Below are 15795 nucleotides of genomic sequence, written 5' to 3' on the forward strand. Positions count from 1 at the left end.
CAACTTACAGATAACATGTACCCGAGTGACAAGATTTACTTTACTAGAACTTTTATGGTTCCTATTTTTGTTTCTTTAGATGACTCTGTAAGACCAAATATGACTTTAAACGCCAAGATCACAGATCCAGAAGTGGTGTTTGTTGCCAACCTGACAAAGGCTGATGCTCCCGCTCTGACAGCCTCATTCCGGTGTAACCTCTGTCTATCGACATCCAAACTCGAACAGATAATGAAAGCTTCTGTGAGAGATCTTAAAGTGCTTGCTTGCCCTTTTCTCAGAGAAAAGAGAGGAGAAAACATTACCACAGTAAGAATTACCTTATATTCTAAACTTGGATTGAAGGATGGCAGATGTGGTTGATTCATAGAATCCCAGAATGTGAGAGCTCTGTAGGACTTCAGAGAGTATTTACTCCAGCTTGAGATTTTACAAATAAGGATGTTGAATTCCAAAGATGTTAAATGATTTAGCCATGTCTGTAGTGACAGAACTGTAGACTGTCTCCAGACTCATTTTCATTATACTGTCTTTTGCTGAACAGTGTTTGAATTTTAGTATAAATCAACATTCCTTTTCAGCTGTTGCTTTTGTTCACCACAGTATATCCAATGAGTGAGTGGATGAATGAACCAAAAAATTCATTAGTCATGTGCCCAAAAGAGATTATGTTTTGCTTTATTACAAATTAACTTCAGTTGTGCTTTCACATTATAGTTGAAAAATATGGTTTTAGTTAGTTAAATTTATTACTGTACCAAATGTTTTTTAATGTTAAATTGATAATTTTATGTTAAAGAGCATCATTATATAATGTGACTCATTTGCAGTGTTATTTTAAATTTAAAAAAATTCATGGACAGAGTGACTTGAATAAAGAAGTGCAGTGCTAAGCTTAATCTATACTGTATCATGAAACATTCTTTTTAGCAGGATCATCTTCTATTTTTTTTTTGGTTGCACCGGGTCTTAGTTGTGGCATGCATGTGGGATCTAGTTCCCTGACCGGGGGCCCCCTGCGTTGGGAGTGCAGAGTCCTATCCACTGCGCCACAGGGGAAGTCCCAGGATCATCTTCTTTTGACATGTCACAGAAAGCTTATATTAATCATTCTATTTAAAGCTCATCCTACTTTTTTAAAAATGAAAGTTATGCATACTAGTTCCCCCATTCAGTTCAGGTGCATTTTATTTGTTTCTTTAATGATATTTAATAACATAGCCTTCATGGTTTTAATAAATTGTCGAGTTTGAAGATTTGAAATCTATTCTAATAAGGACCTTACAGGAAATTCAAGACTGACCTGTTGTTAATCATCTGGAAGCTGTTCATTTACCTACCTTACTATAGTCTTTTTTTAAAAGGAGTTAACAGAACTATTTGTTTAGAATAACATTTTTAAGTGATTTAGTGACCATAAAAATTATAATGAAATACTATTTCCATTTCCTCATTTACCTCTTTGCAAATGTAAGACCTTACCATAGTCCTTAGCTCATTTTTGTAGATATCTTAAAAGTGTATTTTACATAGGGCATCATCTAAAAGACATTTTAGCAAAAGGAAACATTTTAAACTTCTAATAGTAAATGTGCATTACTACTTAAGAATTGGCATAAAGGAATTCATCAGAACCACTTAAAGTCCTTTCCAGTGGCCATAGACTTGTTATAGTTTGGAGGAGCCCTCACAAGAGATTCTCAGCTAATTTAATTTGCCTTTTTGCTTTTAGTTGTAGACTATAGTTAAAGATCTCAAATTAAGTAAGACATGTTCATAAGTAAATTTCATTTATTTGTTTCTAGATCTTACAGCCCTGTTCTCTATTTATGAAAAAATGTACATGGGCTTCAGGAAAAGAAGATATAAATATTGAAGTTGAAGAATTTATAATTAAGGTTAGTGCCTATCATATTATTTGGGTGAAGATCAATCCTTTTTTTTAATTAATTAATTAATTTATTTTTGGCTGCGTTGGGTCTTCGTTGCTGCACATGGGCTTTCTCTAGTTGCAGCGAGTGGGGGCTACTCTTCGTTGAGGTGCGCGGGCTTCTCATTGCAGTGGCTTCTCTTGTTGCAGAGCATGGGCTCTAGGCGTGTGGGCTTCAGTAGTTGTGGCACACGGGCTCAGTAGTGGCTCAGGGGCTCTAGAGCACCGGCTCAGCAGTTGTGGCACATGGGCTTAGTTGCTCTGCAGCATGTGGGATCTTCCTGGACCAGGGCTCGAACCCGTGTCCCTTGCATTGGCAGGCGGGTTCTTAATCACTGTGCCACCAGGGAAGTCCCACAATCAATTCTTATTTTTCTTATCTTTTGATGACTCTCACATCTAGAGCATTATGCTAGTCACATATTTAGTAATCAATAAAAACCTCTAATATTAAAATACACTTTTCTTTAATGCAAATGTTTGTTTCTGTTTTCTTTGAAAGAGTGCAGGTGAGTCTTGAGCAACGCGGGGATTAGCAGTGCTTTAACTTTATAGTCAGACCTCGGTATAGGCGGTTCCTCAGAATCTGCATTCCTCCATGTCTGAGGTTCTACATCTGCGGATTCAACAGCTGTGGCTTGTGTAGTACCATAGTGTTTACTACTGAAAAAAAATCCACATATAAGTGAACCCCCGCAGTTCAAATCCATGTTGCTCAGGGTGAACTGCACTTTTAAATGATCAGCATAGTTTTTATCTAGTATATTTGTGTGTGTGTTGGAGATTGGGTTTCGGTGGGGAGAGCAGAGATGAAGTGGGAAGAGAAGGAAAGGAAGGATGGAAAAATGAGGTTGCTCTTATTTTATTTGCAATGTTATTTTTAAGCTTTTATTTGAGGTGTAGTTTGGTTGAATTTAATAATTATGTGATTAAATGTTTTATTTCTCTTATAAAATATTTATAATGACAGATGTATGCCAGAAATAAATCATTAGAATTTTTTTTGTCTCTTACATTGGTAGTATTGAAAAAGCAATCTGCTCTCTAAAGTACTTTTCTCTCAATATTTTAAATTACTGGTTTGTCTTAGATGGTGTTCTACAGACTTAAAATGCAAAATGGGGAGAAAACTTGGATTTGCATGCATTTTGTCTGCGACACTGGGTTAAGGTGCTGAGGGATTGTTTTTCCATGTCTTTCTTTGTATATCACTCTACTTATTTATTGAGCACACGTTTTTTGAGGCTTTACTGTTTATGAAGAATGTCCTGTACAAGGCACTGAGGGTACCTGGTCCCTACATTCAAAAAACTTAGTGATATATGTGAGAGAAAGAAGTAAATGAGTGATTACTTTCAGCTTTCAGTGCTAGAGGCATGCATGAGGGGCTCTTGGGGGTGCAGGCAGGAGCCTCCAGCTCAGACTAGGACATCGGGGGAAGCTGTCTGGAAGTGGGGCTACTTGAACTGAGCTTTGAACATCTGAGGGCAGTTAGATGGAGAGAGAGGGAAAGGGTTACCTAGACAGAACCAACAATATGCATAAAGGCAAAGGCTTGAAAAATTCTTTAAGGACTTGGAGGGGTGATCCCATGTGGATGGGGAGAATGGTGTGGTGGAGCCATAGGACTGAGAACAGTAATTATAGGTGACATTAATAAGGCAACGAAGAAAAGGATTCATTTGACAGATAAGTTTGGGAAGTACTGCATACTCGCTCCTTCTTTTGGTGATGTAATCATATCTCCTTAGCATATTAAACAAGTAAGGGTCGTGAGAAGTGAACAGTAGAGGAATCCACTTAATTTCTTTAACCCAGTATTGCTGAAACTTTGGGAAACCATGGGTAGCTTAACTGATTAGGCATCAGGTCACAAAGAAGTTCATGTCCTACGCTAAAGAGAGTTTTAATCTTACCCTGAAAGTTATGGGGAATTGTTGAAGATTTTAAACATAGGAATGACATGCTCAGATTTGGGTTTTAGAAAAATCATGTGGTGGGTGGCCTGAGATGGTGCTGACAGGACATGGAAGACATCATCGTTGCTAAGAACTAAGGCACAGTGATTGGAATGAAGAGATGAGCAAAGATACTCTCCAAAGATAATAGGAGGTGGAATTTTCAGATCTTAGGGTGAAAGGGGGTCCATGGTGATTCTCAAGTTTCCTATGTCGGTAAGACAAATGAAAACCATGTGTGTATATCTTGATGAGGATCACATACTTTGGTTTAGTTAATGCAGCTGGTTGAAAAATGAAAAATTCAGTTACACTTCTACATTTTTCTGTTCGCATAACACTGTTTCACTCTGAATTAACTGATTTAACTGTAGGTTTCGATAATTGACATGCACATTAGTCACTTAATTCCAGAATAACCTGGGCAGAAATCACTGTTTTGAGGTTAGTTGACTTGGCACATGATTTTGTGTGTTCTCTTTTGTTTTCCACAGTTATTAATTTAATATATATAAAATTTTAATTAGTTACTTTAAATTTTGTGTGTTATATATTAATTCTTCTCATCTGGGAAATAATTTATTCTAATTCTTCTTCTCCTTTCTTTTTTAAAGATTTCACCCATAATTCTTAATACTGTGATGACAATAATGGCTGCTCTGTCTCCAAAGACAAAAGAAGATGGATCCAAAGATATATCTAAGGAAACGGAACATCTTTGGGGTGTCAAATCTATTAGTGATTTTAACTCTTGGTTTCTTGGTGTTGACATGGCCACAGAAATAACAGAAAATTTCAGAGACATTGAAACTCCACTGATAGAGGAAAATTGTGCTGTTGTTGTCCAGTCAGTTCAAGTTACCTTAGAATGTGGTCTTGGGCATCGAACTGTACCTCTATTACTGGCGGAGTCTAAGTTTTCAGGAAGCATTAAAAATTGGACTTCCCTAATGGCTGCTTCTGCTGACATGACACTAGAGGTATGACCACATGAATTATTACCCACCTTCAGAGGCAACTTCCTTAAAAGTACAATGGAGGAATTAAACAGTGAGCTTTTTTGTGTGCATGACCATAGCAAGTATATATATGAATAGATACTACATTCTAACATTTAATTTATTCATGTATAGTATTATTTATTTGGTCATTACTTTTTAAGGGTTCTTTTGCTAAATAATTGGTTTATGGAGCAAAGTAAGAGTAAAATAAAATGCACCCTCTTTATAAATATCCTTTGTGTCCTTAGGTATGTTGTTAAAATGGTTACTGGCATATAACGTTACTTAATATTTTTTCCTACTGGTTATAGAAATATGTAGTTAATGTTTAAAGACTCTCATAATTCTGTGCCTTTCCAGGTTCATTATTACAATGAGACCCATGCTGTATGGGAGCCACTGATTGAGAGAGTGGAGGGGAAGAGACCATGGAATTTAAGGCTTGCTGTAAGGAAATCATAATAAAATAATATCATTGTGTATATTCATTTATATATATATATTTTAGTTCAGAGATTCTCAAGATGTAGTCCAGGATCCTTGAGGCCCTTTTAGAGGATCATGGGATCAAAATTCTTTTCATAATAATATTCAGACATAATATATCATTTTCATTCTCATTCTCTCATGGGCATACAGTGGAATTTTCCAGAGACTATGCAATTTTGCAGCAGATTGAATACAAAATTAGAAATGAGTCCACCTGTCTTCTCTTAAGGCTTGCACTAAAGAGATTTGTAAATACTCGTCTTCTCACTATGTATTTTTAATGGTTATTTTTCATTAAAATATTATTTATGTTAACGTGTAACTGTTGGTTTTAAGTGAATATTTTAAATTTTCTCAGTTTTAGTTTCTCATAGAGTACATACTGATAGATAATAAACCACATAAGTGAAGCTCTTTGGGATCCTCAGTCATTTTAAGAGACCAAAAAATCCAAGAACTGCTATTCTGGTTCATGAATTCTTTGTGTCATCTCTTCATGGTACTTCCTGAGAACACTGCAGAGTCCTACATACTGAAACACATCTTCCTAGATTAACAGGAACACAAGTTTTATGCCCTTCACAAATTATCACAGCACACTTCTCTGGGGCAACTTGACTCAGGTGTGAGGCATTGAAATTGACTTAGCAGATTCTTATTTTAAAGATGAGCTGTCACTTAACCTGTGTCCTCGTTTCCTCTCAGTAAAGTAGAAGTAATATTTCTGACCTACCTCTCTTTGGAGTAGGCAGGCTAACAAAGAATGTTTTACAAGACTTTTGAAATGCCTTTAGAATGAAAACTATGATGGAATCTGATGGCTGGTTGAAAGCTTATCATATTACTTATTTATAGGTGTTACTGGTAAAAAGTAGAAGGAATTCCAGATGTTACTTCCAATAAGGATCAGTTTAGACTTCAGGGTCCTCTTAGAGTGCTCATCAAAGTAAAATGACCAATTAGGTGACACTGGGTAAATAGCTTTCTCTGGTGAATGCACAAAAGACAAATATTGTAACTCACTTGGAGTCCTTCCATGGCACAATTCTAAACATTTCCCTATGCGTGGACTACACACTGAAAGAAAGAATGCTGATTTGTGCTAAGTCAGGGTGAAGCACTGAATATTTTTGAAAATGAGACTTTTGAGGAGCCTTAATACAAAGTGACAAGGTTAGGAGAATTTAACCTTGACTCTATCGAGAGTATTTTAATTTTATTATTCATTGGCTAATAAATTTGCTATGTATTTATCCTCGTAGGTAAAGAAGAATCCAGTCCAGGATAAAAGTTTGATGCCAGGAGATTATTTTATTCTACTTCCTGAGCCAGAAACAGAAGTTGATATTTCTTCAGGAGATACAATGAATATAACAATATCCAAAAGCTGTCTTAATGTTTTCAACAATTTAGCAAAAGTATGTTTGGTTCTTGCTTGGACTGTTTCATAGTTTGGTTCTTGCCTGGACTATTTCAAATGGAATTTTAAATTGAAACGTATGCATTATTTTTGTTTGTCATCAACATTCGTTTCTAAAAAATGTGTAGTTGAAATTTAGTTTTTGAAAAAAAATTTGAATTTTGCAAAAATTTTATTGTGCTGTTGTGTTCCTTTTCAGGGTTTTTCAGAGGGCACTGCTTCTACTTTTGACTACTCTTTAAAAGACAGGGCACCTTTTACAGTAACAAATTCTGTAGGTGTTCCCATTAAGGTGCAGCCCAATCATAATCTCAGAGTGATGGGCTCCCTTGAGAAAAGTGATGTGTGTGATATTGATGCCGGTCAGAAATTGGAATTGGAATATGCCAGCATGGAACTTTCATGTCAAGGGAAGCTATCTACACTGAGCCGTCAGGAGAGCTCCCTCTTCTCTCTGACCTTTGGTATGCTATATTTATGCTATTTTTAAGGGTATCTTTGGAATTACTGGTGTCAGCTTATTTTTGATAAAATATGGAAAAATACTTGCTGTAGATAACCTTGAGAGACAACATTTTTAAAGGCTTGAAACAAATACTTGATAAACTTTTGTTTTCTTCCTCTAAACTTGAGAAAATTAAACTTGATTAATTTAAGAATCACCTTAGAAAACTAGATTATTTCTTTTTTTTTTTTTTTTCTGTACGTGGGCCTCTCACTGTTGTGGCCTCTCCGGTTGCGGAGCACAGGCTCCGGATGCACAGGCTCAGCGGCCATGGCTCATGGGCCCAGCCGCTCCACGGCATGTGGGATCTTCCTGGACCGGGGCAGGAACCCGTGTCCCCTGCATCGGCAGGTGGACTCTCAACCACTGCGCCACCAGGGAAGCCGTAGATTATTTCTATGTGCTTAAATAGTACAGTATGTAGTATGCTTCAAAAGGACTGGAGTTCAGTGAGGAGAGAAAATAACTATATTCAGAAGTCTTAAAATGTTGACAGTAGTTATCACCATTTCAAAAAAAAAAAGCGATTTTTATTGTTACATGGTTGAGAAAATAAGGAACAAGTTGGATTTTTTTTGTTTTAATACATTTAAAACCCCAAGAGAAGTTGTTTGGGGTCAAAAAAAATTTTATAATAACTAGTTTCCTTTCTTTGTTAGCTCCTGTGTCTTAGAAAAGAATTTTGTGTAGTCTGCATTTCTAGTCATGAGGAAAAATACTCTTGTCATTATTTTGAGGTGCTGCTCCTGATCTGTCTTATAAAAATTTAGGTAAATTAGTATTTGGAATGTTTCTCACTTATGCTCTGACTTAGCACCTCATGGATATACAGAAGTTACAAAAGTCCCTGTTGCCAGACCTGGACGGCGATTGTATAATGTATGGAATCCCAATGCCAGTCATTTTGACTCACTTGTGGTACAAATTGATGCAACTGAAGGGAACAAAGTAATTACCCTTCGTTCTCCTCTGCAGGTAATGCATTAAAGTGAATTGTGTTCCTTTAAGTATATCAAGAAATATTAAATCATTTGGCTGAATATAGAAATATAATAAAACTTCATTAGGTCAGTACTGATTGTTCAGAAATAAATAATAGTTTGAACTGGGTATTTCCTGTCCAACTTACTTTTGTAATATTCTTCATTTTAAATGTCTCATGAAATGCTGTTGTTAATTTAAAGCCCATTTTTGTTGTCTCCTGGGTTACTTATGATTTTAATGAAACTTTTTGTCTATTCCTTTAAAGATTCAGAACTGAGGAATATTGCAGTAATAGCTGGTTGTCAAATAGGATAACATTCCATTCTCTTTGTATTGTATTTTTCAAGTATGTATGAAGGAATATTGAAATGGTCTCCCCAGAAAAAAATTTTAGCATATTAATCTGTATAAATATTTTTTTCCACCTTTAAGGCTTTATCGATTTTTCTTTTTCTCTGCATTATTACAGATTTCAGCATATGGTCAGCAGAAGAATATTTCTTCCTACCTATAACATCAGATAAAAATGAAAGGATTTCCAATTTTGGTCATTGTCTCTCCGTTTACTATTAGCTCCAACCTATATTACACTGTAGTTAAGGAAGGATTGTACTGTATTTATTTACCTTATGTTTCCTTTACTATCCTTTTCTGTTGAGTTGTATGGTGCATTGAGAAAAGGTTGTAATGAGGAAAATATTATGACTGAAATCCTCAAAGTTAATACGTATTTGAAAGATAATAATACACACTAAAAAATTCAGTCTGTAATATATGAACATGTGAATATCCTAATAATTTTTGACTTCTGTTTAACCATCAAGTTTCATATATATAGCTCCTTAAATATCTTAAAACTTTTTAATTACTATAAAAATATGTTCCAATATTGGGCTTGAAATTTTTTAGATCCAAAAGTGATTGTGTGTGGCTCACATTTTTCTTTTGAACGTCTACATCTTTTTAAACAACTTGTATGTTTTTTTGTCCAACAGATTAAAAACCATTTCTCTATTGCTTTCATCATCTATAAATATGTTAAGAATGTGAAGTTATTGGAGCGCATTGGAGTAGCCAGACCTGAAGAGGAGTTCCATGTTCCTTTAGATTCATATAGGTAGATACTTCCTTGAATATGTTGGTATAAAAGGTTCATAATATATATTTTTAATTCTGTGAATTAGGATCTTTATTCTAGAAAAGAGTAAAATATCTATATTCTACGTAATAATAATTCTTATTATCTAAAGATCTGTAAAAGCCAGTTTTGAGACATATAGAGAAATACATTTATATTGTTGAATTTACCAGATGAAATTTCCTGTTGTATACTTGATGTTTTAGAATTTTCTGAGGCTTTTTTTTTTTTTTTTTTTTTTTGCTGTACGTGGGCCTCTCACTGCTGTGACCTCTCCTGCTGCAGAGCACAGGCTCTGGACGCGCAGGCCCAGTGGCCATGGCTCACGGGCCCAGCTGCTCCGAGGCATGTGGGATCCTCCCAGACCAGGGCATGAACCCGTGGCAGGCGGACTCTCAACCACTGTGCCACCAGAGAAGCCCTCTGAGACTTATTTTTATTAGATTGCCTTTGTATTTGAAATGACTTTTTTTTTTTTAAGTTGTCATTTTTTACAGAGTATTTTTTCCCAGAAGGTGCCTCCATGAGTCAGCTGTGTGACTTTGGGCAAGTTTCTTAAACTTTCTTAGCCTTGTTTTTCTCATCTGTAAAAATAGGAATAATAGTACTTATCTTGTAGAGTTATCAAGAAGAATTAATGAGATTCTTTTTCTTACGTTCTCAATAAAAACGTTTTTCCCACTCTGTTTTCTTCTTCTGTAGATGTCAGTTGTTCATTCAGCCAGCTGGTATTTTAGAGAATCAGTACAAAGAATCCACCACATATATTTCCTGGAAGGAAGAACTTCATCGGAGCAGGGAAGTCAGATGCATGCTGCAGTGTCCGTCAACAGAAGTCAACTTCTTACCTCTTATAGTCAATACAATTGCTGTGCCTGATGAATTAACCTATATATGTACACACAGGGAAGACTGGGATCCAGCTTACATCATTCATCTTTACCCTACTGTCACTTTGCGGAATTTTCTCCCATATTCTCTAAGATATTTACTTGAGGTATGCCTCTTGCATTTTGTTTGACTTTTATTATTACATGGAATGAATTCTAGTTTGTTTTTTTTTAATGGTATTTTTAGTTGAGGTCAGTGTTTTACATTCATCTACTTGTAATGCTTTAATAATAGCAAAAACTGGTATAACATCTACTTTGTGCCAGCCACTATGTCATGTATTTTACATGTATTAACATATTTAGTCCTTACAATAACTTCCTGAAGAAGGTACTGTTATTAGACCCATTTTACAGATGAGGAAACTGAGTCACAGACGGGTTAAGTGACAGGTCCAGGATCCCACAGCTAATGAATAGTAGAGCTGGAATTTGAACCTAGGGAATTTGGTTCCTTGTTCTCCACCACTGAACTCTGCTGCATCTGCTCTAAATTAATAATTATAATAGTCTCTTTATTATCTGAGTATAATTCTCTTAGCTAAAGTATGGGAAAATGCCAGTGAGAAAATACTTCATCTTAATTTATTATGAAGTTAATTTTAAAGTTTTTTGTTTTAAAGTGATGATTATTTGGTTCAAGTTTCTGTTGGACTGAAAAATAATTACTGTCTTAAAAAATATTGGGGAACATTTTCTAGTAATGAAGTATGATAAATATTTTTAAATTTGTACATGCCACAACGTATCAAAATACAAAAATCTGGAAAGTATTTGGAACCTAAATTTATTTTCTTTTTCTGACAATGAGCCATCCCTGAGTTGCGGAGAATAAAATTAATTAGATGAACTAAGTAGTGTTTAGACAAGAGATGTTTTCAGTAAGGAAGCCAAATTTATTATGTTGCTGTTACTCATTTTTAAAGTAGTTCCACCTTAGATAGCTTGTCAGCATAGCTTGATATCACTTTTCTTATTCTATTTGTATGAGAACCATTAGGTGTAGTATGTGAATAAAGGATGAAGCTGAAGTCCAGGCAATTAAGTGGCTCATTTAATGACATAGCTGTTAATGGAAAACAGCCAGTGTTCTGGAATCCAGCCTTTGATTCTTGGCACAGGTCTTTTTCTCAAAATTTATAACCATTGGCCTGCTGATGACCAAAAGACAGTTTCTGACTTTGGCTATGATATAGTGTTTTATTTTTAATCATTAGTAATTGTTGGATATTCATAATATGTAAAGATGGTACCTTGAAGACTTGTCAGTTAATGTGAATCTGGTAGGTTACTTAGTATTTGTATAAAATATGGACGTTATTGCAGAGGTTTTTAAAAAATTGGTAAGCAAATTTAGTTTTTGTTTGTTTGTTTTTAGGGAACAGCAGAAACTCATGAGCTAGCAGAAGGCAGTGCTGCCAATGTTCTACATTCGAGAATCAGTGGAGAAATAATGGAATTAGTTCTGGTGAAATATCAGGGCAAAAACTGGAACGGACATTTCCGTATATGTGATACACTTCCCGAATTCTTTCTTGTGTATTTTTCTTCTGACTCCACAGAAGCGATGACAGTTGACCTGTCAATACATGTCAAGCGAATTGGCAGCCAGATGGAGCTATCCATCTTTAGTCCCTATTGGCTAATCAATAAGACTTCTCGAGTTCTCCAGTATCGTTCAGAAGAAATTCATGTGAAACATCCAGCTGATTTTAGGGATATTATTTTATTCTCTTTCAAGAAGAAGAACATTTTTAGTAAAAATAAGGTGTGTTTTTGTTGATAAAACAAATTACCTGTTTATTGTTTATCTAATGCCATGCTTACCTCTTTGCTCAGTGTCACAGGTATGAATTAGGTCCAAGAGGACTTTTAAGGAATACACGGTTAAGTGGCATATTAGGGACTAACGACAATAGTGTCCCAAGGCTGAGTTACCTTTTTCTCTGGTGCCCCTAGAATTACTTCTGTTTTTGACATAGTGTCAAGTAGAAACCTTGATTTTATGTAGGTTACCAGTGATGCAATGGCATTTCAAAAGATAGAACAGTTGAATTTGGTTTATTTTAACTGAACCCTCCTATGTGTGAAGCACTAAAGCAGGCCTTCGTGAGAGAAACCTAATGCGTAAGGCCTGATCCTTTATGCTCTGGTCCCTTCTTTCCTTTTCAGAGTCACATCTTGGTATAGTTTACCTATGCCTTTGTATGGCTGCAGTCTCTGCCTAGAATGCCTCTTGCCCTGTGCTTTGCCTGTCTGCCTCATGTTTTCTGGTTATCCGCTGTTCATCCTTTGGCAGTCTGCTCCAGGCTGACATGTGTGAAGGATTTTCTGACCATCTAAAGTGGGGCTAGATATTCCATCCATGTTCTCTTAGAGAAGTGCTTCTCAGATCTCAGTGTGCGTTAGAATCACCTGGAGGGCTTTGAAAACAATTTGCTGGGTCAGACCCCCATAGTTTGATTCAGTAGGTCTGAGTAGGGTCTGAGAATTTGCACTTTCCACAGATTGCCAGGTGTTGCTGATGGTGCTGGTCCAGGGACCACACTTTGAGAACCCCTGTCTTAGAGTTTTGATTAATACTTGATATTGTACCTGTTTATGTGTCTGACCTCTGGTTGTACTCAGGTATTTTATAATCTATTGGATAGGTGGAGGTTAATACAGGAGCAGAATTAGATCTCTTCTGTACAACTTTATCTGAATCCCATAGCCAGGAGTAAACTTTTTACCCTCTCACCCTGATCGCATATTATCCCTTTTATATAGTTGTTATCACATTGAGTCTCGCATCATAATTATTAGTATGTATTTCCTATCTCTTTGTTTAGTTGGAAACTCATTGAAGACAGGAATTGTGTCTTCCATTCTGCTTATCACAACACTTTTCCTTTATTGTTTGCTGAATAATGTTAAAAGCATAAATTCTCTGTGTGCTAAAACTTTAAGAATTCGTTAGCTCTGTATCAAAAGTCTGACACTGGAAAATATCATTTTACATTATAATTCCTTTTCAAATAACAGAAGGTCGCATTGGTATACATCTTTAAATTCACTGTACTCATTGCATAGGTGAATGGGAAGGTCAGAGCTCTGCTTTTAAATATTACATTGTCCCCTAGAGTTTCTGTGGTTCTGTTACCCATTTGCAGCATGCCTTTGGTTATATTTTTCTGTCTCATGTTACTAAATAGATTTCTAGTGGTCTAGCAGCATTCCATCAAATAAAATTAATATAGTGTTTTAGATTTCTTATATGATTGTTTGTGTTCTCTGGTGTAGGTACAGTTAAAAATTTCAACTAGTTCATGGTCCAGTGGTTTTTCATTGGATACAGTGGGAAATTATGGATGTGTGAAGTGTCCTGCCAACAATATGGAATACCTGGTAAGATTTTGCTTGCTTATTTACTTTTGATATCATTCACATTTTCATCAGTAAATGAGCTGGATCCTAAGGGGTACAGAAATGTGAATTCAGAGTATTACGTGGAGGACTGTTATATCTCTCTACTAATTTCTAGGGCCACTAGTATCAAAGCAAAACCTAAATTTGTCAAAGTTTAAGGCAGTGAGTTGAATCCATACAAGTAAGCAACTTGGTAAATATTCAGAATATACTAGAATCTGCATTCCATACCACTCCCTGCCAAATGTTTCTTAAATCTTAAGTTTGACTGCGAAAATTTGAATAATCTGATACAAGTTGACTTGTTTTATTACCACTTTGAAATTTTTATTTTATTTTATTGATAGCAGAGTTACTAAAGCAGCAAAAATTGAGCCTGTACACTAATTTTAAAACAATTTATTTTGGAATGTTAAAAAGTAAAGGATTTTTTAAAATTAAGTTTGTTATTATAAGTCATCGTTAGTTAAATTCCTGAGTGATATTTCTTCAATTTGTTTCTGATGGAGCCAAACTAAGGAACCAAAATTTTTCTTCTTAGTGAGAAGATAATCAGTCATGGAATATGGCTCTTAGCAGTTACTTTAGTTAAGAAATCTTATTTTAAAATATTTTAAGAAGCCTGTATGTGAATAGGGTGTGTGTGTGTGTGTGTGTGTGTGTGTGTGTGTGTGTGTGTGTGTGTGTGTGTGTGTGTGTGTATTTCAAGCTATGTAAAGTACTGGGAAATGATAAGCTTGTTTGCTTTTTACAGGTTGGTGTTAGCATCAAAATGAGCAGTTTTAATCTTACACGAATAGTTACTTTGACTCCCTTTTATACTATTGTGAACAAGTCATCACTAGAACTAGAAGTTGGTGAAATTGCACCTGATGGCTCAATGCCAACTAATAAATGGAACTATATTGCTTCTTCAGAGGTAATATTTTCCTTTAATACAACTGGCTCCTAAAATGTACAAATAAATATAGACATATAAATAAGAATTATGTATATCTCTTTGTCATACTCACTTTGCTACCATATTTGTGGGTTAAAATATGACAGCCAGCTTTGAAAGACTTTTATTTCATACTATAAGCATATGTTAAAAAAGAAGAAAAAAATTGTGGATAATATTTACCACTAGCTCAGTCTAGACTGTTAACACTCATTCTCTAGTTCTTCCTATATGTATAAACATGGGTATGTACTGTAAAATGTACATAAAGTACTATGTATTGTGTCAATAGCAAGGTAACGTCTTTGTATTCAAGAAGCATCTAATCTTGTTGGAGGGCTTAAGACTCATATAAATTAATACATGGAGAAGAAGATAGTGTATGGTAAGTTATAGGTGGTTATAGGATCTCTGAATAGATGAGCTGGAAGTTTCCTTGAAAAATTCCAAAAATTCAACCACCTTGCTTTACAGAGAAAGAAATTGAATCTTACTTTTTTAGGTCAGTAAAGTTATTGGAGGTTGAGATCATTATGGTCTAGATCAAAAGGAAAAGTTTCATAGAAGAGCTGGCATTTGAACTAAACTTTTGCAGACTCAATAAGATGAAACGTGAAGAGAATAAGGAAAGAGTGGGGAGAGGACAGATGCAAAGACAAGTGTTAGTTGCTTGAATTTGCCCGAGTTTTCAACCAAGCCACCTGACTTAAGGATAGGACTGTTCTTCTGTACATCTCAAAAGAATTCTAAAATTATTAAAAAAATATTTAGCAAAAGGTTAAGAGAAGGATTCCAATTACACTACAAACACAGACCTCTAAGAGGCATGGCCTTTCCAAGGCACTTGGAATGATCTCCATAGACTTGGTAGCAAATAAATGCTCCTTATCTTTTTATCTTTGATGTGAGTTTGATAGCAGTAGTATTTTTTTTTAGAAATAGAATTTACCCAGTATTCTATAACAGAGGGAACTTTCTTTTTAGGAACTAAGATCTCAGTTTTACAGATAAGGAAACAGGCTCAAAAAGGTGCATGATTTGATTAAGATCAGACAGCCTGGAGGATAGTGTCAGGACTTCCAGCAAGGTCCTCTGCCTTCAGTTGTCTTCTGGTTTATCTAGGATAAGATAC

The 15795-nt window shown here is 35.4% G+C and overlaps 1 protein-coding gene across 4 annotated transcripts in view; it reads left to right on the forward strand.

The window, feature by feature from the left end:
* Nucleotides 1–15795, forward strand: part of VPS13C (vacuolar protein sorting 13 homolog C) — a 176583-nt gene that overhangs the window by 122888 nt on the left and 37900 nt on the right. For all 4 annotated transcript variants that reach the window (XR_007475254.1, XM_049705299.1, XM_049705298.1 and 1 more), the window contains exons 50-61: nucleotides 80–309; nucleotides 1806–1898; nucleotides 4503–4868; nucleotides 5250–5336; nucleotides 6641–6796; nucleotides 6998–7262; nucleotides 8118–8278; nucleotides 9283–9404; nucleotides 10128–10422; nucleotides 11694–12083; nucleotides 13598–13702; nucleotides 14478–14642. Coding sequence is in view for 3 of the 4 variants with exons in the window: in XM_049705299.1 (XP_049561256.1) it covers nucleotides 80–309; nucleotides 1806–1898; nucleotides 4503–4868; nucleotides 5250–5336; nucleotides 6641–6796; nucleotides 6998–7262; nucleotides 8118–8278; nucleotides 9283–9404; nucleotides 10128–10422; nucleotides 11694–12083; nucleotides 13598–13702; nucleotides 14478–14642 (2435 nt within the window). In the remaining variant the exon portion in view is untranslated. The remainder of the gene's footprint in view (nucleotides 1–79; nucleotides 310–1805; nucleotides 1899–4502; nucleotides 4869–5249; nucleotides 5337–6640; nucleotides 6797–6997; nucleotides 7263–8117; nucleotides 8279–9282; nucleotides 9405–10127; nucleotides 10423–11693; nucleotides 12084–13597; nucleotides 13703–14477; nucleotides 14643–15795) is intronic.

This window comes from Orcinus orca, chromosome 2 (genome assembly GCF_937001465.1).
Source record: "Orcinus orca chromosome 2, mOrcOrc1.1, whole genome shotgun sequence".
Classification (NCBI taxonomy): domain Eukaryota; kingdom Metazoa; phylum Chordata; class Mammalia; order Artiodactyla; family Delphinidae; genus Orcinus; species Orcinus orca.